This window comes from Pleurodeles waltl, chromosome 3_1, assembly GCF_031143425.1.
Source record: "Pleurodeles waltl isolate 20211129_DDA chromosome 3_1, aPleWal1.hap1.20221129, whole genome shotgun sequence".
NCBI classification, from domain to species: domain Eukaryota; kingdom Metazoa; phylum Chordata; class Amphibia; order Caudata; family Salamandridae; genus Pleurodeles; species Pleurodeles waltl.
This window is the reverse complement of record NC_090440.1, coordinates 621,402,072-621,428,179: the sequence shown is the minus strand read 5'-3', so window position 1 is coordinate 621,428,179 and position 26,108 is coordinate 621,402,072. Positions and strand designations below refer to the sequence as shown.

The 26,108-nt window shown below is 44.4% G+C and overlaps 1 protein-coding gene across 2 annotated transcripts in view; it reads right to left on the bottom strand.

Annotated features, from left to right (window-relative positions):
- Positions 1 to 26,108, bottom strand: part of CRACR2B (calcium release activated channel regulator 2B) — a 126,997-nt gene that overhangs the window by 27,320 nt on the left and 73,569 nt on the right. For both annotated transcript variants that reach the window (XM_069223113.1, XM_069223112.1), the window contains exons 8-9: positions 4,565 to 4,752; positions 4,040 to 4,111 (exon numbers count right to left, since the gene is read on the bottom strand). In XM_069223113.1, the coding sequence (XP_069079214.1) occupies positions 4,040 to 4,111; positions 4,565 to 4,752 (260 nt within the window). The remainder of the gene's footprint in view (positions 1 to 4,039; positions 4,112 to 4,564; positions 4,753 to 26,108) is intronic.

The following is a 26,108-nucleotide window of genomic DNA, read 5'->3' as shown; positions in this document are numbered from 1 at the left end:
CAGCCTTATTCAGGCCTTCTCCTTCAATAATAGCTGACATTTTGTGATCCTAGATTGAAGCCTTGTGTAAATTTCCTATGTCTTTGGAGAACTGGTTAGTGAATTTGGACATAGCTATTCAAGCATCCAGATACTGAGGAGTTGTTTTCTCTTTATCTGGATTACTTTGGAAGCCTGGGAAAATTAGTTGCTAAATAAACCAGCTTTAAAATGAATATTTAGTATATTTATTGTTTTTCTCATTGTTCTCTGTGGTCAGCGACCTCGTTCTCTTCTGGTAGATTTTCTCTTGCCCCGTTTCCCTGTTGGGGTCCTCCATTATCCTATGAGGTTTCTGTTTTCACTCTAGGCCTTTTTTCGCTGAGGTGACCTGCCGTTCCCTGGCCTCCATCCTGTATCCAGCTCCATGCTTCATCCGGGGACGCGAAGTGTCACATCTTTCCCTCTGCCACAATTCGTAATTTAGCTGGAAGCAACATTAAGGGGGTCATTACAACCGCAGACCGCCGAGGTTGCGGAGCCAGAATACCGCCATTGCTGGTGGTATGGCTGGCTCCCTATTTTGACTTTTCCACTGGGCCAGCGGAAAAGTCACATCAACATTGCCGCCGGCTCGTAATTGAGCCGGCGGCAATGCTGATGTGCAGCGGGTGCAGTAGCACCCGTCGCACATTTCACTGCCTGAAATTCGGGCAGAGAAATGCGCGACGGGGCTCTGCCTGGGGGCCCCTGCACTGCCCATGCCACGTGCATGGGCAGTGCAGGGGCCCCCAGGGGCCCCCTGAGTCCACTTACCACTAGCCTCTTCCTGGCGGTGCAAACCGCCAGAAAGAGGCTGGCGGTAGGGGAGTCATAATCCCCAGGGCAGCGCTGCTTGCAGCGCTGCCCTGGTGGATTATCACCGCCGGGGCTGAAATGGCGGTATACCGCCGGCCCCGGCGGTGCAACCGCAGCGCTACCGCCGCGGTCCAAATACGCCGAGAGGCACTGCCAGCCTGTTGGCGGTGCTCCTGTCGTTTTGGCCATGGCGGTCAAAGAAAGCCAGGGTCATAATGACCACCTAAGTGTTTGAGATTATTCTGTTGTAACGCATTTTTAACCGCAGCAATGCTGCATCTGAGCTGCTGTATTGGAAGCGTAAAATCCAAGAAGATACTGATGTTCCCATTTTCCTATTTTTTTGGTGGGCTTTGTCAGGCGGGTTGCAGGATTGCATAACGATGCTGGTGGTTAAAAATGAGGGCAATAATAGTCCTGGGTGGGGTTCCCAGACAGGGCAGTGGGATGGGTGGCCTATGGCCCTGTTCTACTGAAAAGAAATTAGGGTTTCAGCGTGTTCATAATTAGGTCCTCCAGAAACAGGTCTGCACTAGGCCCCTCTGCCCTCTCCGAGCCCTCAACAACTCTGATATTTCTTCTGAAGTGGCCTTCAAAGTCTCCATGCTTAGCTTCCATTGCCTCAGCGTCTGTCAGGAGTATAACTTGGTCTCAGAGGGTCTTTGTTTCAGTTTGTAGTGGGCCAGCAAGGCTTCGATTCCTGAGACCCTGTCACCCATTTTCCAAATATTGGCCTATAAAAGCACGACCTCTGCTGTTACATTGTTAATCTTTGACTCCCCTGAATTGCCACCATTATGTCTTTTAGTGTACGCTCCAAGTGTCCCTGTGAGCTCTCTGGATGAACACATGGACGGGAAGGCAGAAAGGCTTTCTGCCGACATCTTGTACATGGCGTTCTTATCCACTTTGGTCTGTTGTGGTCCCTTAATGACCTTGCCACCAGTCATTTTGGTTGTGGAGCCTGCTCCTCACTGTCTCACCTATCAACACCAAGGAGTGTGGAAATGGTACTCATTATTGCCTGCCAGGGCTCTCTGCAGCTGGTAGCCATGCCCCTGTAGCCTCACCATTTTCCGTGTGACATCCTGCTCTCTCCCAAGTTAGTAAAAGCACAGGGTTGGCAGGCCTCACACTCATTGGGCTCTTCACTCAGCCTTGGTGCTTTTTGTTTGCTGAGTAGATTGCTGCTCCCTCATGTACTTGAGCTGGTTGCTCCAGCAGAGTTTTCAGCTCCCTCGCTTTGAGCAGCCACTTCGTCCTGCACAGCCCAGCACCAGTTGGGACGTCGAGTACCAGGGGCATCTGCCTCTGTGGTGCCCTGATTGCTCAGGCTATCAGGAGGTTGCTGCTTGGGAGTGCCATACATTGGCCACCACATGAGCCTTCCTCTGGTGCTCCAGCTCTCTCAATTGAGCCCATGGATGTACATGCAGGAGTAGGCCGTGGCCCACTGCCGCTGTCCACAGTGCTTTCAGTGCATCTTGCCGGTTCTACAGCCTCCCTGCACTGCTACACTGTTGTGTCATTGTTGGCCGCCACTGCAGAGTGGATAGGTGGTCAGATGGCAGGGGATATTAGAGATAAATTACCAGAGCCTCTTCATTGAGAAGCCATTTTCTTTGCCAGTTGGCCTATCCCCCCCCCCACCAACCCCGCCCAATTTTTTAGCCTTTTTTACTATATGCAGGGAGGCCTGGTTTTCAAGATTTTCAGGACAGTCATGGTCTTTCACCATCTGCTCAGGCTACTTTCAGTAGATTTGGCACAGGTCGGTTAAGTGAATAGAGAGGAAGGCACATTTTCATATATTCCTATCCAGAATTATTTGCAGCTTATATTCAATGGTGATTTAATTATACATTAAATATATTTTTCTAAGGTTTAATTATTCCCTTTGTTCCACAATGTACTTCGATATTAGACAATGCTGTTGTTTAAGTCATTTGGTGCCCCAGATTTAGTGCTAGCTTGTAGTGTTATTTCTGTGTTTGAGGTTTATTTAGACTGGGTACCCTGTTTGCATGAGGATTAACATACAGCCACAGAGTAAGGGAAGATATTGAGTGCCTGTGGAAGTCAGTGATCTTACCCTTAACCAAGGCCAGTACATTTAGGCCCCTCCATCCTCATCTGGCACTTTGCCTTTGAGTGCCTCTAATCATCAGCAGAATAGACAGGGCCAATCTCAAATCAACCTCCCATCTTTGGGGGGAGGATGGTGGTTGGCAGTCTTGGGGACCCCACTGTGCCATGCCCACACAACAGTCTCCAGCCTCATCAGAGGTATTCCGCAGAGGTGTGTCACCTTAGCTTCCGCGCTTGCTGAGCAAGAGGCTTGAGGGTCGACTACACTGGCTTTCTGTGTCAGAATATAGATGCCAGAGACATGTCCATTTGTCACCTACAGCAGAACCCTTTGCAGGGAGGCTGTGTGGCACAATTACAGTGATTCAGGGTTGTCGATGTCTCTCAATCACTGTGTCTGTTCTTGAAGGGTGAATGGTTGTGCTGGGCAGGTTTGGTTGCATTCACTAGACTAGTGTTGGGAGTACCTATGTGGTGTTGCTTCTGTTCCCTCAACCATCTTGTGCAAAGTTTACATTTAGCACCCTAATCCACTTCTAAGCTTTATGTAATGGGCACTGTCCAGCCCCCAGTTTAAATTACTGACACTGCTGTGCATCTTACAGCTGCAGACCTTTGCGATCCTGGTCTGCTTGGCAAGTCCAGGGAAATTCATCTTCTTACCTTAGATATAACCCTTTTTCTGTGATCAGGTACTGAAGCAACATCTCCCTGAATATGCTATCAGCAGGTACCTGACAACTGGTCCTGAGAACTGGTGACTCCCCTTGGCTCTTTTATGATACGATACTGTTACCTGTGCTAACGTGGTCATCCTTCCCTCTGTGCTGATAGCAGGGTCCTTGTTGTACTGGCCCTGATGATGACAAGTGGCTTGCATGACTCATTTGCACGACTGGCTATTGAAGGGTTCCTTGAACCCCTTCTACAAGAGCGAAAGGAGTCTAGTGTTTCTCCTTCATTTTGTATGCCATAGTCTGTACTGAAGGAGTCACCACTCACCCAACTTAGCACTAAAAGGACGTGGATGCACCCACATTTATGCACAGGGCTTCCCCTGTGGTTTCATTTAATCCTACATCGTAATGCCATTCTCCTGCCACAGTACCCTCACCTGAGAAGTTCCAGTTGCCGCAGAAGGCTCTGTTTCTCTTTCTGCATGTTCTTTGAGACTTTGAAGACAACCCTGTAGGGAGACAAACATTATCATGTACATCATCATCAACATTTGTGTCAGCCTCTGAGTTCAGCAGACATACCATTTGATTCACACGAGTTGGAAGACAAACAACAACATACTTCTGTTTGGAACTCATCAACCAATAAAAGTGCAGATCTCTGTATGAACACAGACACCTGCATTTCCACTGGTCAATAAATAATGTCATTTACACATGGCCGAACAGCGAAAGGAGCATGTTTCACATTGGAAGAGCATTTCAAGCTGAAGAACGTTAAGGGCTACCTTCCTTGCTCCAGTCAACCAATACATGCGTACCACACTACAGAGCACCACATTAAGCGTCTACATTAGAAAGAGCCATTGCTGAGCAGACTAGCTTAAGGTTTTGCTTGCGGCTGTGTGGAATGATGTTGAGCCACTATTGTTCTAGAAGCTTCTAGCCCTCCCTTGCTCTACCTGTCCTTCACGTCCTGTTCAAGGTCAGCCTGCTTCTGGAGGGTCTGCAACTGGCCTCGGGCCGCCTCGAGACCGCACTTGCTCTGCTCCAGTTGCTCGAGGAGGTCTTGATTCAGCTGGCGTAGTTGTTCATTCTGTACGCGGGTCTCCAACTGCTCCGAGTTTAGGGCCTGCAGCCTTTGTTCCAGCTGTCAACGACAAGACACACATGACAGAACAGATGGCATTAGCTGCAGAGGTTCACAGAGATCACCAGGGCCCACAACAGTGGACACACATCTTAATTTCATTAGAAAAGGGGATGAGATTCCAGTGGCTTGGGAGACAGAGATGTCACACAGGACCTGAGAGCCTGCACATCCTGAGAAAGTGGAATCAGTACGCCCAGAATAGTTTCATGAAAAACAGGGTAGCAACACTTGATACATCACAGATTAGAACAGTAAGTGATGATATAGCTCACAAAGCACTTCTCCAACTGCGCCGGGTGGGGGAAGGGGAGGGATATTGTGCACCTTAGTAGAGACAGTTAGTGCACTCTAAAGTTACAGTAGCAATTCTTATGACTAGGCAGATAAAAAATTCTAAAGAACTGAAAACAGAACATGTCCTCCAGTGCGAACTTAGGGGCAGATTTATACTTTTTCACACAAAACTGCGTTAGTGCAGTTTTGAGTGAAAAAGTATAGCGCCGGCTAGCGACATTCCAAGAAGCCGGCCTGGTGCCATATTTATGGAATGGCGCTAGCCGGCGCTAATGCCCTGTCGGCGTCCTTGGAAAGGACGCTAACAGTGCTGGAGAGGCATAGTGGTGCTACACTGTTCAGAGGCAGAAAAATTGCCTCTAAGCAGTGTAGCACCATTTTCTGGCACACAACCCCTGTGGACATGGCTCCTGTCTTAGTAAAGACAGGAGCCATGCCCACCACCCGAATGTCCATGCCCAAGGGATGAATGTCCCCTGGGCATGTCCATTGGGGCCAGCACCATGCTGGGGGCCCCAAGTCAGGGCCCCCGAGTGGTGTTGGATAAAAAAATATATATATACTTACCTGGGATGGGTCCCCCATCCTTAGGTAGCCTCCTGGTGTGGGTGGGGGTGTCCCTGGGGCCAGGGAAGGGCACCTGTGGGCAATTTCCATGGTCTCTGACCATGGAAATATGCCTACAGGTCCCATTATGCCTGCCCATTCCCAGGCATTAAATATTTAAGGCCCCCATCCCCCTGTGCTGGATTTTAGGACGGGTGATAAATATGGCGCAAAGGCTATATGTCCTTATCTTAACTGGAACAACTACCTTGCATCTCATTGACGCAAGGTAGGTGTTCACGTCCAGAAAATGCTGTTAACTCCATTACTTTGGTGATAGACGTGCCTAATGCCAAAGTATAAATATGGAGTTAGGTTTGCGCTGAATTAGCGTAAACAAAATGTCGCTAATTCAGAGCACACCGAGTATAAATATGGGCCTGAGTATGATCCCAGCTGCACAGGCGCGGGCGAGCCTACAGCAGACCATGGACGACAAAAAGGGGTGCACAGTCACACAGGTCAATCTTCACCACTGCGGAAGGAGAGATTAGCCCCTTTGCGGCACAGCAACACTTCCAAACTATGAGAGGCCAAAGCAGGGGTGGTTGGATTGTGAGAACACCTTACATTTGATTCAACACAAAACACAGCTGGAATGTGATAAATGAACATTCCGCAGGCCCTGTACTTTATCAGGGACGGTACGCCCCCTCCTTGCTCTTTCCTTATCAGGATTGTGTCAGGTACAAGCTGTGCTGGAGGGCTGGCACTCTGCCTAGTTACCTTTCTGAGCCTGGCGCCAATGGAGAGCAAACCCACACAATACCCAAGGCCCTCCGCCGTAAACATTCCACGAGCAGCACGTGGTCTACAGACTTCCCTAACCATTTCTCTTCTTTTATTTAGCACCTAATTTCTGCTTAAAGTGGTCAACCCTGGAATTTGGCTCCCAAGTCCCGAATGTCAGCAGTGGAGCTGTGCCAGGCCCCGTAATGTGCAAACATACGCAGTGATGTGCACCTCATATTTTACCACCATTGGAAAAAATTTGAAAAGGTAGCTTGGCGGGTTAATGCAACTGTTGCAGCGGTCTCTGTGCTACCCAGTAGCAGCGTCCTCTGTGGCACCTGCAATTCACAGATCCACACGCTGGATAAACAAACGAGTCCCCGACCCTTAAAATACCATAACAAAGACCCATTAAATTAGTTACAATGACTTGTTACAGCAGCATTACGCCTCTAAGCCAGGACAGTAAGCAACATCTAAAGAAGTGCATACATACATTGCATACATTCACCCAAAATAGCCCGAACCTTTCTCTATTCCCTATGTACTAAGACAGCTGCGGTCCTCAAAGAGCTTTACAAACAAGGGGGACACCCCAGCCTGCTCCTAAAAATGAGCACTGCTTGATGACACCCATGAAGCATTGCCCTTCTTCAGCATCCGTGACCACAGACCTCCACTTTTACGGGGACAGGCCGACCCTGGCTAAAAAACCTCACTGAGAGTAGGTCAGGAGTGGTTATCAAAGAAACCAATTATCCTGAAAGCATGGGAGGGAGGAGGCGCCTTTTACAGAGGTTGATCGCACATAAGGAAAGACGTGTGTGCTGGCGAGGAATGCATTTTTATTTTGCCTCGCCTAAAGCCTCTCAAAGGTAAACTCATCTGTGGTTTTGCACGTTTTGCATCGTCAACAAGGCGCGGGGTTGGATCAATGTTCCAATTAAGATAACGTCATTGTTTTGATAAGAGGTATTTGTGTAAGGCTCAGTGTTCTTTACAATCTGACACAGCCTGTCCGGACTGTGGGTATTTTTGCAGTAAGCTGTAAACTGAGCATGAATTTATATGGTAAGATTCACACTCAGTTTCACACGAGGTGTGGGCACTGGGCATCATTCTGTCACAAATAACTACACTGCGACTTGTGCCAGGTCTACAAGATTCTCTCATTCTGGGTCTTGGGTTCAGTGGGTTTCATTTTCTCACTTTGAGACCTGAGCCCCAAGGCGAAAGCCCATCAGTCACCCCTTGACTTCCTAAAATAAACAGTGTCAGAGCGTAGCCTATGAAAACGGAGATCTCTGGATTTTCAAAGTATTACACTCTCATTTTCAGGCTCTCTGCAATATGTGAACCAAACCGCTATAGTTCAATAGCCAGCCGCCACCCAGTAGCAGCAGAGCTCTGGCGACCTATGGGGCCGTTCAATTGTGAGGCTGCTGATTTACTCAGCTAATCCTCTAATCAGCGTTCAACATTTTCAGGCTGCTATTCATGAAATCAAACTCTGTTTCTTTGATCTTTCTGCTGTAAGCATACAAAGAGGAAGTATCCTCAAATTAGAGTTTTTGTGCAGGAAAACTGTCCTGACCTTAACACTAACACAGGCACCTTTGCACATTAGTGCAGGGCTGCCCGCGTCGGCGCGTCGGCATCCACAAATGCGCCAGCGCGAAGCAGCGCACCATTCTTTGGAGATATTGTATTGCATTGTAATCGTATTTATATAGCGCTTACTACCCCTGACGGGGCGTCGAAGCGCTTTTCGATGAGTAGCACGCTACTCTGGAACCCAACAAGAATTAGTGATGGATTAGTATAGTTTAATAATGAGTACAGTTTTAGTATTATTATGAGTTAATTTGAGCCGCGGATATGAGAGTTTGTTAGTTAGATTGACTGGAGTAATGGAGGGGTGGAGGAGGAAAGAAACCCAGAAGTGTTGAGTGGGAATATATCCTTCATTTACTCAACCCAAAGGCTTGGGATGAATAAAGGGGGGTGGAGGGGGAAGAGTATGCAGAAGGGTTAGGGAGAGCATAGTAGCAAGGTGAGATGAATGCAGAAGAATTTAGTAGGGTTGTGTGGGAGGTCACAGAGGTAGAGTGAGATTTGGTGAGTTAGATGTGGAGGTGGAGGGAAGAGCTTAGGCAGAGATATTTAGGAGATGAAAGTGGTAAAAGGGATGAGTCAGAGTGAGAATGGAGGATAGTTTGATAGATGGAGCAGTTCAACTTCATTTACTGCACTGCTTTGCATGAACTCCTTAAAGATATGCTCCTTAATTCAGAATTCCATAAATTGTGATTCAAAGTTTGGCAGCAGAAAGGGGGTGGAGTCACAAGGGTCAGAATCACAAAACGCAGAGTCTGACAATTTATACATTCATTTTGAAAAAAAACTCTGCAGCAGTGTAACTGGCAACAAGGAAAAATGTAACAGTAAATCTGTTCTGGCTCACTTAATTGGTCCCAAACAGGTTGCATTTTCAAATATCTTATAGGGTTCAGGGAATAATAATAATTGGCAGATAACTGGTGGTTAATGCCCTCGCTGGAGAGATCTGTGCTTTGTCTAGTCACAGTTTTAAATCATCATGAAATAACACAGGGGGTATAATGCAACTGTTGCAAAACCTCTGTAACATGCAGATCATAGATATATATTTTATGCAGATAGCTTAATGGGATAATGCTTTCACAACTGAGACTATTTTGTTAATTGCAGTTAATAAGTTACAATCCTTCTAATATTGCGCAGTTACCTAAGGATCGGTATCAAGGAGCTGCATGCAAACTGCAAGGCATAGGTTTAGAAACTGATGTTTTTTCGCTCAATCTTTCATCATTGCAGAGCTGATTAAAGGGTTCCCTTTGGTAATTATAAAGTCTTAGGGCCTCATTATGAGTGTGACGGTTCTCGGACCGCCACCCTGGCGTTGACCGTTGGAGTGCCGCACTCCAGGCGGTCCGACTGCCCAATTACAACTTTAGCGAGCGGACCCGCCTAAAGACCGCCGTCCACACCAGGATCATAGATCCCGATGGGGTGACAGTGGTTGGGCTTGTAACCAGCCATGGCAGCGCTGAACTCGGCATTGCCTGGCTGATTACAACTCCATTTTCTGCCACCATTTTTGATGGCAGGGAACCTGCCATGAAAAGGCTGGCAGAAAGCCAGTGCTGGGAGCCACGAGGGGGCCCTGCACTGCCCATACCATGGGCAGTGCAGGGCCCCCCCTGCTCAGCATCATCGGAATGTGCACTGTCTGCTTTAAAGTCAGTGCGCATTCTGAGGGTACTAGTCGGCCACACCTGTGCATTATTTATAGTACTTGGCTCCCCTAAGGGAGTCGAGTCCTATACCGTAGCACTGTTCCCACTGGACTGACAGTCAGGAACACTTTATTATAACGTTCCTGCCAGTCAGCCCGGCAGGAACATTGTAATAGGGTGGGGGGGGGCACCACTGGTATGGCGGTGGCGCCCTCCCCACGGCATTGGCAGTCAGCTGGTCCGACTGCCAATGTCGTAATCAGGCCCTTAGTGGTAAAGGTATCCCCAACAGTGTTTTAAATGCTGACTTTGTGTTTAAGATTAACCACTGTTAAAATATAACGCTTACCATTCTAGATGATAGGTGATTTTTTTCTTAAACCTTGTCACCTTGTTTTATATTTCATGTACACTGATTTACACATTTTTATGTTTCATTGTCTCTGTATAATGTATGTGTGTTGACACCCTTCATAGGGGCGAGTAGCATTATGAAACAAATAAAATAAAATATTCCAGTGATTTCCATTTAATTTGATCTTTGAATAGTTACTCAGTCAGTCAATCATATATATTGGGCTAAGGATTGCCATACAATACAGTCAATAAATATATGAAATAATATAAGATTTATAATAAAAACAAGTTAAAAACATTAAAATGTGCAATCAGAGCTAATTAATTTACGAGTTAGTATAGAAACGTATATTCAACGATTTTGCAGGCAATTAACCATTCCATATCTTTTCCTGACATTCAAAGTGCACCTAATGAAATTGATCACTGCGCAGCAAGTTTGTATTGACCCCAGTTGCTTAGCAGTAGTTCAAAAAAGCATAAACTGAGAGGTGCTTTTTTTCAGATACATTGCCACAAGAGCATTTATGGAGATTTAAAAAACAAGATCCCTGCACAGGAAACGCAAACAAAAAATGAAGGGTATTACATTGAAGGCGAATAAGATAAAATCTATATTGAAAATTATTGATTATAGATAAGTAAATCTCCGGCCCAAGAGTGGTCTTCAAAGCAGAATACGAATTAAACTGCATGCGATGAGCCTTCACATTGCGCTTTTAATAACAGGGGTTATAAAACAGGCGTTGTACAAGGTCTTTTGAATTCCATCAACACTGCTGGGATTGGTAAAGAGCTCAGGGACCCCAAGAGCAATAAAACCCAGCTTCACATAAGCTATCCAGTGGATTGCTAGCGTGTTATCTAGAGTTAGACAACCTTTAATGAATCTCCTCTTAGAGCTAACTATTGGTTTCTCCCAAACACTAAGCAATAACAGCAGTGGACTTACTTTGATAACGCTTTCCAAATTACCCACTCCCACCTCAGTGTGAAATAAATGTACAAGAGACCTACTGCACGGCTAGCAATCTATTTACAAAGCTATTTTCCACCCTTTGAAGGGTTTTGGCATTAATGTACCCCCATACACCTTCACGGTATAGCCCCTATGAGATACACATGTTCCTATAAATGAGTGTTATTTCTTTCAGCGGCTTATGCGTCTGCTTTGACGTGAAGCAGAAGACGGATTCAATAGCTCCATGAAATTTCTTGTAAATTAAGTAAATAATCCCCATTTAATGCAGAATAACATGAAGTACCTAGATATGTTGTAGAATGAGCCTTTGATTTTATATTTTTTAGACCGCTTCTCACAATGAAAGACTTTGTTAAGTTTATTTTTAAATCAGTCACACAGAAAACACCTAATTAGACAAGGAGGTTTGTAACCCGTTTGGGGTACTTGATAAAAGGACCACGTGGTCAGCATATAAAAAAACTGGGTAAGGGCATTTCCCTAACTGTGACACATATTTCCAACAAAAGGTCAAATATTTTTCCAACCCAATATTATAAATTAAAAACAAAAAAGGTATCAGAAGGCATCCCTAGCGATCCCCGGATTTAGATTGTGTTAGAGAAGAGAGTTTGCCATTAGGCCCATAACTTACCCCAGCCGACTTCCTCCAGTGTAAGTACCTTAACAAATCAATGAGTGCCTTTTCAACTTCCATCTCACTCATAAGCATCCACAATTTGATCGAGTTACTGTGTCAAAAGCACAGGAGAGATCCATGAACACCATATGTATAGCACCCTTCCTGGCTTTGACATAGGAGATATAGGTTAAGGCACTGGTCAACAGTTCCAGGCCCGGTTGGAAACCAAACTGCACTTCGGACTGGACATTATTTTCCACAGCCGACCCCTCCAATCTAGAAAGGAGTACTTCGCCTAAGATTTTAGTATAGCTTTTAGTAAGGAATTTGAATGGTAGCAGCTGAGCAGATTACTATCCCCTTTTTTAAAGATTGGCACAATCACTTCCTTCCAAGGTGCTACAAATGGCCAGCAATAGCAGCTTTTAATACATTTGTAAGTCCTGCGGCCCAGAGGGTAGTATTCTCTTTAAAAATGTCTACAGGTACTCCGTCGAGGGCTCAAGCCTTCCCAGGAGGACTCTTATTAATAGCTAGGGCAACCTTTTTTATGTTGAGTGTGAGACTCAATCTGAGTCAGCAGCCTGACCATAAATTACTCCAGCCTTCTTGAATGGGTCAGCTCTGACATGACGAGGAGCATAAATGTTAATAATAAAATGCTCAACCCACATATTATCTAGGATTAAACACTCAACCTTTTCCATTTAATAATCAATAAAGGGAGGTTTACTACTTACAAAAGCACCTTACTTTAGGTTCCCTGACATTTCTGGATCCTACCATGCTTTGGATTGGATGTCTTTTTTACCTGCATGTATTGCATTTTGTTAAATCCCTCTAGCAGCTATTACATGATCCTTAGAGTATGGGCCATTTTTAAGTGCTAGATTAATCTGTCTACATGCTACTGTGCATACAGAGTTAAACCATCAGCATTGCTTTCAATCGTCTTCGTTTTCTGAACTAATAGCAGCGACGATATAGAAGAGAAGAGTAAATTAAATGATTTTAAAACAGTACATAGGGCATCATAATTAAAAAAAGCCAGTATTGTTTCCTTGTAAGAACTTATTAAATCATACATTTTTCTTAATTAATGTTTCCTTACTTAATTTTTACACCTTTATTTGTTAAGTATTCAATTTCCTGTCCCTCTATAGCATTATTGTTACCCTTCATATTTAAATCTATGAATACAGTGAGTGGATTGTGATCATCTGCACAGTTAACAATGACATCAAATTGTGCCACTAATGGTACTATGTCTGCTGACATTAAAAATAAAATTGATTGTAGTACAATTACAATTTCCTTTAAATATAGGAACATAATGCTCATTGAACAGATTTAAGTCATTCACAAACAGCAAATATTTTGTCATTATCAATTGAGTTAATGTAACCCCCCCTCATCTCTAATATACCATACACGGGTGTATTACATAATTTTATACAGAGATATAAAAATCTTCTGCCCACAAAAATACAGTCTTTTACATTTCCCCTGGGGGCTTGGCATAAAAGCATGGAATGCAACAATTACTCGTGGGAATCTATGGTAAAAATATTTATTATAATAAAAATTCATCAAAATGATGCAATTGGACGCAGCGAGTTTCAGGAGTAATAATTGATAAGAGCAGGTACAAGACTACTGTAGTTAATTCTCTTTTGCCTCTATTAGCAGTAGATGGAATTTCACACAGATTATGATACTCATCTAAACAAAAGTCACCCACTGCCCACGCCTCTTGGCAACAGATTATACCAAACTAATTTATAAGAGTTAATAGCCAATCAAAGTTGGTCAGTTTTGAATGAATGCCTGCAATATTACAGAAAACATATAATTACTCCTACAGACCCACATCTGACATTCTTACAGTGATTGCACATCTCTCACTTACAGTGGTTGAATAAAGTAAAAACCTGCATCCAAATCATTGTTTCTATAATGCACTTAGTATATGATAACAAGCTGAGTGCCTTAGTTTACTATCATTGAAGTTAGCATTTAGGAGTTAGGCTCCAGTTAGCTCCTGACCAACATCAGACTGGAAAAAAAGAAGGGCTTATGGCCCTTTAAGTGAATGCTTTGTGTCGGACCTAGCTCGAAGTGAAAATAAGAAACCGCCTTTAACCCCTGTTGGTTGCTGCTCTGAGCAGAAATCAGAAGTGTTGGCACTGCTGAATGTGTCTTGTGTTGGCAAATTACACCGGACAAATTCCGCATATTTGATTAGGGCCACCCGATTTCCAGATCCAGATAGATAACAGCTGCCAGATCCAGCTGGATCTTCCTCATCACTTGCAATGGTAACTGGTGTATACTAGCTGCTGCAAACCAGAAGCAGACTTGCTGAGACAAACAAAAAAAGACAGTCATCTAGGAAAGAATCAGAATTTGTGAACTGATGGCTTAGGAACCAATATGTTTGTGTTTTGGTGGATTAAGTCTGCAGACATTGCATGAGCACAGACTTAAATACACAATCCCGTCTGACGCCATGTCAACTACAGATTAACCACCAATAGGGTTTTCCAGAGGATGGAGCCTGCAGCAGCAGTGCCTTCGGGAAAACACCTATGTGAAATGGAGGATACAACAGGTGGCCAATGGGGAATTACTTTAGCTTTTAGCATTTTTCCCCCTTCTGGACCACTCCTAAATGATCAAATTCAAAGGATCCTGCACTCCAAGTAGATAATAACATTTTCTTAAAAAATTATCCTAAAAATTTCACTGGTCATCCATGTAGTAGGTGTTGATCAAGGGTATCTCCTTCTGATCACAAGGCGTACTAGTTCAAACAAACCAACCATGTGACCCTCCAATTTGGGGACATCCTCCTAATGCATTCGAAAAAACTGTTTTCAAACTCCAAAAAGCATAACTGAATTTAAATGTTTATTTAAAAACTTTGGATTATATATTCATGAAGTAATTCAAATACAATCAAACATTTATCTTCCAGTGTTTATCTTCATCAAAATGAGTTTTCTTGGAACTCAAAACATCAAGTGTATTCCAGGTCATTCAAGTCAACAGCCCAAAGCATTTCGGGCAAAGTCCTGATGTTTGATTGTACTTTATGCTCTGATAGATCTCTGGAGTTTCTGCAACTTTATCTTGAAGGGAAGGGTGAGGACATTTGTTGCATAATTTTGCCCTGACTTCTTTTTCAAAGCTTTTGCGGCGGCGCAACTGGACATTATCCACATCCTTAGTCGAAGGGCATCATTTGGCAGATCTGGGGTGGATAATGGTGTCAGATCGAAATCCAGAATACTTTCGGCTCTGTAGCATTGTCAAGATGGATTTTGTGACTACCTTTCGATGGAGGAGGAAGGGAATCCTCTTTGGACATTTCTGATGAAGTCAGAGAGTCTGCGCCATCTTGCATCAGATCAGAGGGCTTGTCATACATTAATGGTTCCGTATTTCCTGCCACCCCGTAAGCATGGTCAACCAAGACTTCTTTAGCTAAACTATTTAGTGTTGAGGTGTGTAGCCAAGCTTGATCCACAAATAGAGGATCTTCAAGTTGAAGATTGGGTGCCACACCCTGAGCTTCACGCTCTTTCTCTCTAAGAGCATAATTTGTTAAGGGGCGTTGAAAAGGCTGGAGAGCGGCCGCCAGGGCCCTGTTGACCAAGTCCTGAATGCAATGATCTATTGCCTTCACTAAATGATCCTCAAAGTGTACCTCAGCAGGATCTTCATAATCATCGTAGTCCTCAGAGTCATCATAATGAGAGTAACCTGCCATGACAAGTTCACTATTTATTTTCTTTGGCTGTTTATGTGGTACAGGAAATAAGAAGGCTGGGAACCCACCCAGGCACATGGCAGAAAGCTTGCTTGGCAAGCCCGTGAACCAAATAGGGCCTATCTGACAGAGTTTGTCAAAAGGAGAGATTGGAAAGCCTGGAGGGAGGTACCTGAACTCCTCGAACAGTGCTCTTAATCAGTAATAGCAGCCCCATGGGGCATAGAGGAGTTAGTGAGGTAGCGTGGAGCGTAACAAGTCAGTTACAGGCTTTCTCGTTTGAATAGCGTGCTTCCACCTCACGGGTGCCTCGTGCATGCACGATCTGGCATCCGCAATAAAAGAGGACTGCGCAACTAGCGCATGTCCCACTCCTTTCTCCCTCCAGGTGGCCACATACAAGGCCAGCCCCAGGACCCTCAAAGAGGGTAAGTATGTGACAGAAAAGTCTGAGGCTGAGGGGAAGGGAAGGGTGAATGCTTTTCCCTCACATCCAGGACCCGCTTTGAAGTTGTCAAAACGTGTCCATACCGCACGCGGGTGAAGCGTATCTTTAACAATCATTATAGCGATTTATACGTTAGACATAAAAGAGGTTTCATTTATCTCGAGGCTGCTGAGCAGCAAACAAAGAGGAAAAAACATGGTGGGAGCAGGTTATGCAGGCTGCATGGGAATACGATTGGCGGATGAGTGTGATGTTATACACTGTTCATGGGATATGTAGTTTTTGTTCACTTTTACGCTGAAAACGTTTTCGTTGGCTGCTGTGTTTATGCAGAAATGAGAAGCATATTCTGAAGCCCCCGCTCCTGACATAGAATTATTGTATTTGCTGCCCTTCTATTTCTACGCCCTATTGTAGAACTGAAGGAAGGACTAATCTGTTTTCTTCCACTGCTTTAACTATTAAGGTAGATGCAGGGCGCGACTGAGACACTGCAAGAGTAGCAAGTAGCCCCGGTACCCTGAAATAAGTGCCGGTGGGGCCCACAGCACAACTTAGGCACTGCTGCTTAATCTGGGCAAACCTTTCCTCTTCCAAAACCACAGACTCTATTTAGTTTCCGTATCTGTCTTTATTGTGTGACGTAGATAATTCGATGGTAAAGCTAGAGAGAAACCCCTTAGCTCAACTAATCTTGTTGATTATCTGTCAGTTGAGACCCCAGAGTCTCCAGGCTTGTGTTTGTTCTTATGCTATGATTACCCTACAGGTTTGTCTTGCTCTTACACTTTGATAATATTACATTTAAATTAACCTAGAGAGTCCCCACTAAATAGTGCAAATTGAGTATTGCACACAATACAACTATGTTTCGTATCTTACCCCGATGAACTTAACAACGGCTAAACATTAAAAAATGAATATTAATACAAAATAATGAATAATCAACAAATAACAAGTCAATTCTTTAGACGTTGTTGCTTTAAATAACAGGTGGCCGCACCTCAGAGTGGTGAAGCTGCAGTTGCAGCAATTAGTATCTTCAACTCAGACCTCCCCGTTACATAATGAGCACTTTCCTCACTAAACTATTTTCCCACAGAACTACTTTGCTGGCTCACACATCAATACATTGTTCTGTACTGTGCAGAGAAAAAAAGCATTATGTATAATAGATGATTGATGCCTCGCCGCACCTCTCTTTCTTCAGTGTGCACTGTCTCCCTCATGTGAAAAAGTACTGCCTGGCTGATGTAAAGAACTGTTACTCGAATACCTGTCAATCTGTAACTTGCCATAGTAACTGGTTAACTTGCTTGTTTGAGGAGGGATTGATAGACTATCTATAAACATGTTTTAAAAAAAGCTTAACAGAAAAATACAAAATGAAGAAAAGTAAGGAGTTCCCTTATCCTGTGTCATGCTACAGGGTTCCTAATTATTTATTGTGGCCACGAACTGGAGCTAGTGGGGTGGGGTGGGGGGGGGGGATGGAAGGGCAGGGCAGCGTGGCACGTGGTGTGGACAAATAAAAGTAATAATATATTTTTTTTAATTAGCTTCCTTGCCGCCTCCACAGCTCCTCGGTCCTCACAGCAGGCACAGGCTCCCAGCCTGCCTTGCGTCCAATCCTAATGCTGCTTTCATGCTGATAGCAGCTTGAAAGCAGCATTAGGATTGGCCAGTGCGTCCTGACTTGGAGCTCTGAGGCTGAGTGGGAGCCTCTGCCTGTTGTCTCCAACCCGGCAGAGAGCCCAGTACGCATGTGTGTTTGGCCGACCCGAGACGGCCAGGAAAACATACATGCACACTGAGGGAAGAGCTGTGCACTCCCCCTCCGTCCCTGTAATGCCCCATGGGCCCAACCCTTTTCCAATAAAACAATAATAGACATAGCTTATTATCATTTTATTGTAAAAGGTTTGCAGCTGCTAGCGGATGGGCGACGCTTCTCCGCCATAGTGGAGGAGCCACCGCTGCATGCAAGTAACCATCCGTGGTGTATCCATTCCAAATTTTTTAGGACCATACTTAATATAAACATGATAAAGATGCTAAGCTGTACTGTTGCACATGAGGAGTCTTTGCCGTAATTGTCAATGTTGTAGTCTTATTGACTGTGTGGCTGATGGGATACTCCGTCACAAACATGGCTGATATCCTTTCAGCTATATTACAAGTGACATAGGCTATTAAACACTTTTAATATGGCAGACAGGCAGTCCATAATTTTTCTGTCCCTACTGCCAAGCTTTACATAAGGCCCTTAGTCCTTTCTCTCGTACCACTTTCCAGCCCACTGCTCTAGAAGTCACATCCCTGGTTCCTCTGTATAAAGCTTATCAGAGCCAGTAAGTATTCTGGTTAGTAGGAAAATCAATAGTTAATCACAAGCCAAGAGAGAAATAAATCATCTTAAGGGAAAAGTTCTGCTGCATAAGATGAGGACCAGGTAAGTATGAAGGGGGGAGGGTGTGGGGGCTACCCGAGACGCATCAGCTAGGCAGTACCGTCATTTATGCCACTTGATAGCTCACAAATGGACCCCATCACTCATCACAACTAAAACTGAGGCAAAGTGGAGGTAGCACAGGGCCCACTGAAGTTCTGAATCCAAGATTAGTTGAAGCTTGTATAATGAATTCTAGGCATGCTGAGAGAGAGGTGGTCCTATATGCATTTACTTCATCTCCTTGAATATTGTACGCCTGAGCGTACCCAGGCAAAAACAGACTGCACTTTTCCTGACAACTTGCATGATTAGCAGTAAAAAAGAGATATTCATGTATTCTTAGTTTGCCTTGCAGCAGGCACATTTCCTGTCTCTCTCTATGTGCCCTGGAAGGTGTGATCCAAATTGTGTCCATTGGTGCCTACCAAAAACTATCCTAATGAATTATTCCTTTAGGATGTGTACAGGTATCCATGTAGTCAGGGAAAGTGCAAACTCTGAAGATTGATGGATGCTGGTCTTATGTCACCAAAGAACCCCGCAGCAGCTGATGCCAATATACCACTTCTGAGAAGCACAGCTTTCAAACAGCACTCTGCCTTTTGATGTGCTGGTTTTAGAGCTCACAGTCCCTCAATATGCCTGTAATACTGAGGTGTTGGGGGGTGGGGGTGTAGGGGGGCAGGGAGGGGGGCACAGCAAGAGTTACCGACCCCATAAGAATGATGACATCGACAGAACCTTGCAAATTGGGTGTCTTTCACCTAAAGACCCCACCTATAGAAGCAGGTGAAGTCTGTAGGTGAGAGATAGGTGGGGGAGGGGGGTTGGGGGGGAGGGGCATGGAGAGTGAATAAGAACCGGAACTCGAATTACATATTACCCCATTACTTCCTCATTTTTCATGCTCTCGTAGGGAATACCAGGTAAGTCTGCCGCCTCAGAATTACTACTGCCCCTTGTATTGGTACCATCGTGGGGATGGAAATACTGGGCATAACTATGGGGACTTCAGAATGAGGCTTGTAATAGACACTGGCCCAATTTAAAGTTGGCTGGAAGTGGGACATCTCTAAGAAGTTGCTGATGCCCGTCCACTGTACCATGAGTCCATCAATGTCAATTAGAACATTGGAAGTTGGCAGCTCCATTGAAAACAATGGAGTGCTGCGGGCTTTTACTGGCCGGTAAAAGCCCGCAGCGCCAACATTCCAATGGGCTTTGTTCACAGCAGCAGCTGTGAACAAAGCCTCACGGAGCCCGAGGGGATTCTAATCCCCTCGGGCTCCGTGAGCAATTTGTTTTTTTTAAGAGAACATTCTGCCCTGAGTTAAATGCCCGAGCCGAAGGCGAGGGCATTTAACAAGGGAAAGGGCCTTTAATAGCCGGTAGAGCCCACTATGGCGGGTTCTAAGGCTATTAGAACATTCTGCCACTCAGGGCAGAATGTTCTCTTAAAAAAAACAAATTGCTCACGGAGCCCGAGGGGATTAGAATCCCCTCGGGCTCCGTGAGGCTTTGTTCACAGCTGCTGCTGTGAACAAAGCCCATTGGAATGTTGGCGCTGCAGGCTTTTACCGGCCAGTAAAAGCCCGCAGAACTCCATTGTTTTCAATGGAGCAGCCAACTTCCAATGTTCTAATAGCCGGTAGAGCCCGCTACGGCGGGTTCTAAGGCTATATTATGCACTACCTACGCAGACAGGAGATATCCACCACCTTTTGGCAGATATCCTGCTACTACAAACTGTAAATAAGGTGCACTGCCTGTTCTCCTTCTTAAGAAAACAGACATGGACAAAATGCCCCCAAAGATTGCATGTAAGTGTTAACCGACAGGTGCGCATAGTCACAAATGAGGACCCTTATATAAATCAACAGTGCAATTACATGACCTGCATGATTTGGAAAGGACAACTGGCTGTCATGCATTAGGAACAGCAAGGACTTCAGCAAGAGATGTTTAGTATTGAAACATCAGGAATACTGTAAATTACATAAGGAGAGACATGTCTGTCTTACATCTCTGGTTACCCTGATCCCCACAGTAGACACCTCACTGTCCAGCATGGGGCATATGCAGAATTCCTGCAGGAAATGCCTGGTCATTAGACATAAGTCAAAGGATGCTCCATGCACATACAGGACGACAGAGATAAATAACAACAGGTAATTAGCTGTTACAAAGGGAAATTAGATACAGAGGGAGTTTTGGCTGTCAGACTTCATGGCTATCCAGTAACCACGTCATCCCACTTTTGTTCTTTATGGGTGTGTTAGAACTAAACAACCATGCCTTATCTTTTATGTTAATATATTAAAGATTTGGATTCTTGTACATTTAAGTCGAATCCACCTCGTTAAAGACTTTTCTTGCCAATAATACATTGATGCAAGAATCGGGGCTTTCGAGAAATAGTAGCAATAGAAGCTGAGAAGGGGGACATAAGGGGTATCCAGTGACTTCCGGATTTCAGCAGGGGAGACCTTCCCTCTGACGTCAGAGTCCTTCAGCATTACCAGCAGGGGCCATCTGGTAGCCAGGATTTCAGCAGTAACGAGTCAGACAGGTCACATGGAAGGCCTTGCACGAAGGAGCACTAGGCTCCTCCAGGTCTGCGGTGGGATATTTACACTTGCTATTTAAAGAGTCAGAAATGAGCAAGATGTCTATAAACTAACATGTGCGTAATGGTAATGATTTCAGAAGGCCTGAGTCACTGCACCTTATCTGATGCAACATAAGCCAATCAAGGAAGGAGCTGGGACACACAGCTGTCCGTAAAAACTGGATTGTTACAGGTACACCCCCTCACCCCACCGCAAGCACCTCCTAAAGGCCTGAGTATGTGTGGGTGGAGGGAGACGAGTGAGAATGAGGCATTTCACAACAGTCAGCGTGCAGTGCTCTGAACTAATATACAAAATGTATCAGTGAATAGTTGTAGTGTAGACCTTGCCTCCTTGAGTGGGAGTAGGGCCACAAGGCAGAGATCAGATTCTTAGGCAAAGAGCTGACAATCCTAAACACGAGAGTGTTCAGTGCAGAAATTGTCTGAGTAAACAAGCAATCGCCTGATACAGTGAAAAACAAATCTTTCTAAGGGACCACAGATAGTGCCAAACCACTATGACAGCACATTTTCAGGGGCAGGCTGCTATAATGCTGGGGGACAGGGGTACCTTAAACGTTATCTTTGTTGGAGAGATCAGGCCTAACCAGACCGATCAGATAGCTGCCTAAAGTCAAACCCGCTCTCACACCGGGGATACCGCACACTTTTCCTCAGGCATTCCTAACAGCTATAACACACAAGAGGTGTGGTGCAGTAAAAACAGGGTAACATCTGCCTCGTTGGTATCTTCTTTCATCAAGTGACTTGGACTCCCCACAACCTAGTCCTTGTAGCTTTCTTATCGTATGAGCTTATTCTCTCAGTACAGGTCTGGGAACACTCATTATGGAGAGCCAGTCCCCCGTTCCCTTGTCTAAAAGAGTTACTATGAAGGTTGGGCTACTCATGAGTCTCACCCTAGAATGCCGACATTCGAGCTTGTCAAAGAGCGAGGAAGGAAGGCAACTCTCACCAAGGACCAAAAGTTAGGTGACTGCCTAGGAGCCTCAACTACTCACCGACTTGGCAGCCCGTGTGGTGGCTTGCATATCTGGATGTCGACTCTCAAACCATCCTTCTGCGCTGTATTGCTTGCCTGGTCAAGGGCTATCCTTTCTTCAGGAGTGATCGTGAGGGAGAAGGCAGTCTTGAGGTATTGCCAGCCAGCAGCTAATTAATTTAGTGGTGAAGCCCACCTGACCTGCACTTGGGGTCCTTCTGAGCATGTTCTATTCTAGTGGGCTCTCTAAACCAGTTCCTAGACCAGGGTCTTCTTCCATGGTTCCACTCAACAGGTTCTTGAGCATATGCCATGTTAGCGGCTACCGCATACTTGAAAGTGCTCTCTTTGACTTAGTCATAGTAGCAGAACATTCTGCCTTTGACAAGATTCAGAGATGCCCATGTGTTGACCTGGCCAGTCATAAACTCACAATTGGGATATTGTCAGCCAGGCTCTGTTTGTGTAGAAAATAAGTGATAAATCATACCCACTACACCATTTGCAGCAGTGACATCTACAGGGATCAATGGAAACATGCACCAGCTCATATTCACCCTCTTAATAACAATAGTCAAATAATTCACCTAAAATTCAATAAAAAGGGACCGCTATAGCAGTAAAACAGTGCAACTAATTAAGTTATGTAGAACACCAGAGAGCAACAAATATTAACAATTCCAGTAGATATTGCCTTTTAAAGGCCACTCCTGAGCTATTGGTTTTGCCAATGCTTGTTATCATTAGCATTATAAAAGTAAAAAAATAATAATAATCATTGGCGGCTGGAGCACCACAACGAACACACATACATGCATCACGACACTCTGCCGCCATCTATCAATGACTTTTCTTAAAAAAGAAAAAACATTCCAAGATGGCAGTATCTGTATGCATGGGTGGCCATCTTGGAATGTTCCTTCTTTATAAGAAAATTAATTTCTAGATCACCACTTGGTATCAAGATGGGCACACATGCATGCACTGCCAGCCACTTGGGCAGACTGACAACTGTAAATTAAAAACAAAAAAAGCTCTAAAAGAAAGAAGTAAGCAGCCTGATAGTACTTTGCAGCCTCCAGGTCTATGTTGAAATAATACAAATAAATAATAATAATAAAGCGGGAAAAGGAGAGGTGAGGGGCAACAGAGAGTGAAGCAAAGGGCAAACAGCAGTGTGCAGCTCTTGGGCCCTAGCACAAACAATCCATGTTTTTCAATTATTTAGCAAAAGCAAAGAAACAGAGTGAGAACGGGAAGGAGTGATGAAGCAATGGCTGAGCAAGTGGGTGAGGGTATTTGAGCATGGGTGGTAAAATACTTTTTATGGCCTACTGTGCTACTGTGAATACTGTTACAGGTAAATCACCTTGAAGGTAGGTCACATGGACCAAATTGACTAAGTCACATGGATGACCTGTCCAGCGGTAAGGAGCCTGTTGTTCATCACATTCTTGAAGGAGAGTGGGTAAAGGTAAAACCAGGACATTGGTTTAAGGGTTTGTCCAAGTTCTAAGGGCTACATAAACTAAGTGCATCAGGAAGGAATTGGGTTAAACTAGAAAATGATCAAAGGTCGACCTTAAGGGGTGTTAAAGAAAAAGGGGCTCTTTCAGGAAAAGAAGATGCAGAAGATTGTACTAGTTGGTTTCGTTAAAGTTTCTGATTTTCAGCGTGTTGAAAGAAGAAGGTGTGGTCCTCCCTTAGGCTCAGCAAACAACCTGGTCAATGCTCCTGGTTATGCAATTCTAGATTCTCACAAGTCACCTGAACCATAACATCGTCCAGGAGTTTGGTGAGGAACCGGAGACCACCAGGGTAGTTGCATGACTTTGTGCAGGTTTAATGTGTTTGTTCTATTTTAATATTGCATAGCGTTTGAGGGTGAAGTTGTTTGTTTCATTGCGTTGTTCATTAGCATTCCTGCTATGTTCATGATGTGCACTGTCATATCGTTTTTTAGGAATGTTTATGTGGGTGTCTTGTTTCGGTGTGTGAGTCATCGTGTTTCAGTGTTTGATTTTGTTATTTGTGAAAAGGAGATGTGATGTCTTCCTGTAGAATGCTTGATGTGTGATGTCTTACTGTGGAACACGTACTATGTAATGGAGTTCCAGGAGCCTGTGCCAGTGTATTCCATACTTGTTAGAATTTTATTTGCCAGTTGCAGCCGTGGTGTAAGGCCCTAAGATGTCACAGAGATATTGCCCAATAAACTACTTCTACAAACTCGAAGAAGGTTGCTGCTTCAATCATTTACAACTGAAACGATAGATATTAAGATCCAAGAAAAAACAGACTGACAACAGATGTGTCGTTATGAGATGATGGCGATTTATCAAGCTAAAAACAAAAATGTCCATGAAATCAGGGGGCAAGAAGGATGTGACTTTCGACCCTATTCCAAGATTCCCACGTCACTGAGCGGCACTGGGGACAATGCTTAGTATCACGTCGTAACAGAAGAAATACTACATATACACCATCCCCAACAAGAAAGTTTGCTGCTAAGGTTTTACGCCAATAACAATTGAGAGGATGTTTAGGGTTTCCTGCACAGCAACAACCTTTTGCCACAAAGGTGTCCCATATAATACTGCAAGACACACATTTTAAACTTTTCTGCATTTTCTGTTGAAGGACACGTTAGTAGTCCACAGTATGGTCAGTTAATATTTGTAGAAGTACTCAGGATTCCACTAACAGCCAATTGAGTGCTTATGTGCAGCCTCGGTATAGCTGCATGTCCAAGACTGTATGCTAGTCATCAATAATGCTCCTGTTGAGATCTGGCAACAGCAACCCTCCTCACAGAAATATTTCTTCCCTCCCCACTTCCTTGCATTACTCTGACACATGAGTCATGTTGACACAGCCCTGCACCAAACAGCCAAATAAATCGGGGCCTCTCTGTGTTTGAAAGTAAGTCCAAAACTCATACTCCATTCCAAAGCACGGCAACTGAATAAAACAACACACACTCACAACCCTGGAAACTCAAAACTTACTTGTAGTCCTAGTTCTTCAAAGGAATCTTCATTAACAACATAAACATTAGAATAATTCTCTACCGTGAGATTGGACCCCGGAACACTTCATTTTAATGTATTTATCCATGCAATTTAAATCGTAAGTTGCAAAAGTCCATATGTCCATATGATGATCTGCACCCTTTTGAAAGCCTATCCAAACCAAGGGTTTTCTAAATGTAGGCTTTTGGACTCCAGAGTGCCAATTTCATTGCAGCACAAAAGGCTTAAAACCTGTCTAACATATTGTTAAGCTTCTGAGTAACTCACCATGTGAGTTGCAGGTACAGCAGCACCTCCCACCACTTACCTACCTGTTTCCTGGTCACCGATGGGCACGCTGCAGTCAGCGGCACAGCAGGGGAGTTGGAGAGAGTTCTGCATAAGCTCATTTTCTCTGCCCTCCCTTCTTCCTTGATGTGGCCTCACATTCTTGTGGAACGTTTGGGCTCCGTAGGAGAATCCGCTATCTATGCTGCATGTACTGGAAATTGACTCTCTTTAAGGCCATCGTTAATAGCCCCCTAACAAAAAAGCCCCCAGGGCAGATGGGGTTCCTATGGATCTATTCAAGACAAACCCAAATGTATTCAACTCCGTGAGCAAGGTTGGGGTGTCCCCATCTTGGCATAAATCTATAATAGTACCTGTTTTCATAAAGGGTAACTTGCGGAACCCTAGATATTATCGCTCAAATTCTCTCCTAGATTCTACCACTAAAATAGTTGGGTGTGTCATTTTGGACCACTTGCTTGAATGGACCTCAGAGCTAAATATTATTTCTCCAGCTAAATATTGTTTCAGGAAAGGTCTTGGCACTGTTGAACAGTGTTTAAATCTCCATCTACTTATTTTCAAATATACGCATGCCAAAGGCAGTTCATTACAGTTGGCGTTTTTGGACCTATCTAGCACCTTTGACTGTGTGAACCTTTGTAAATTATGACAAACACCAACTTCTATGGGTTTGGAAGCTGGCCTGGTGACGTTCTTACGACATCTTCACTGGGACTTAGAGGCATCTGTAAGGTATGGGGAAAATGGACAGTCTTCCCCCATTTTGGCGGTAAGTAGAAGAGTGCAACAGGGGAACATACTCACCCTTATGTTATTCTTGCTATATGAATGATTTAGAGACAACTCTCATCAGTTGGGGGCTGATGTGCC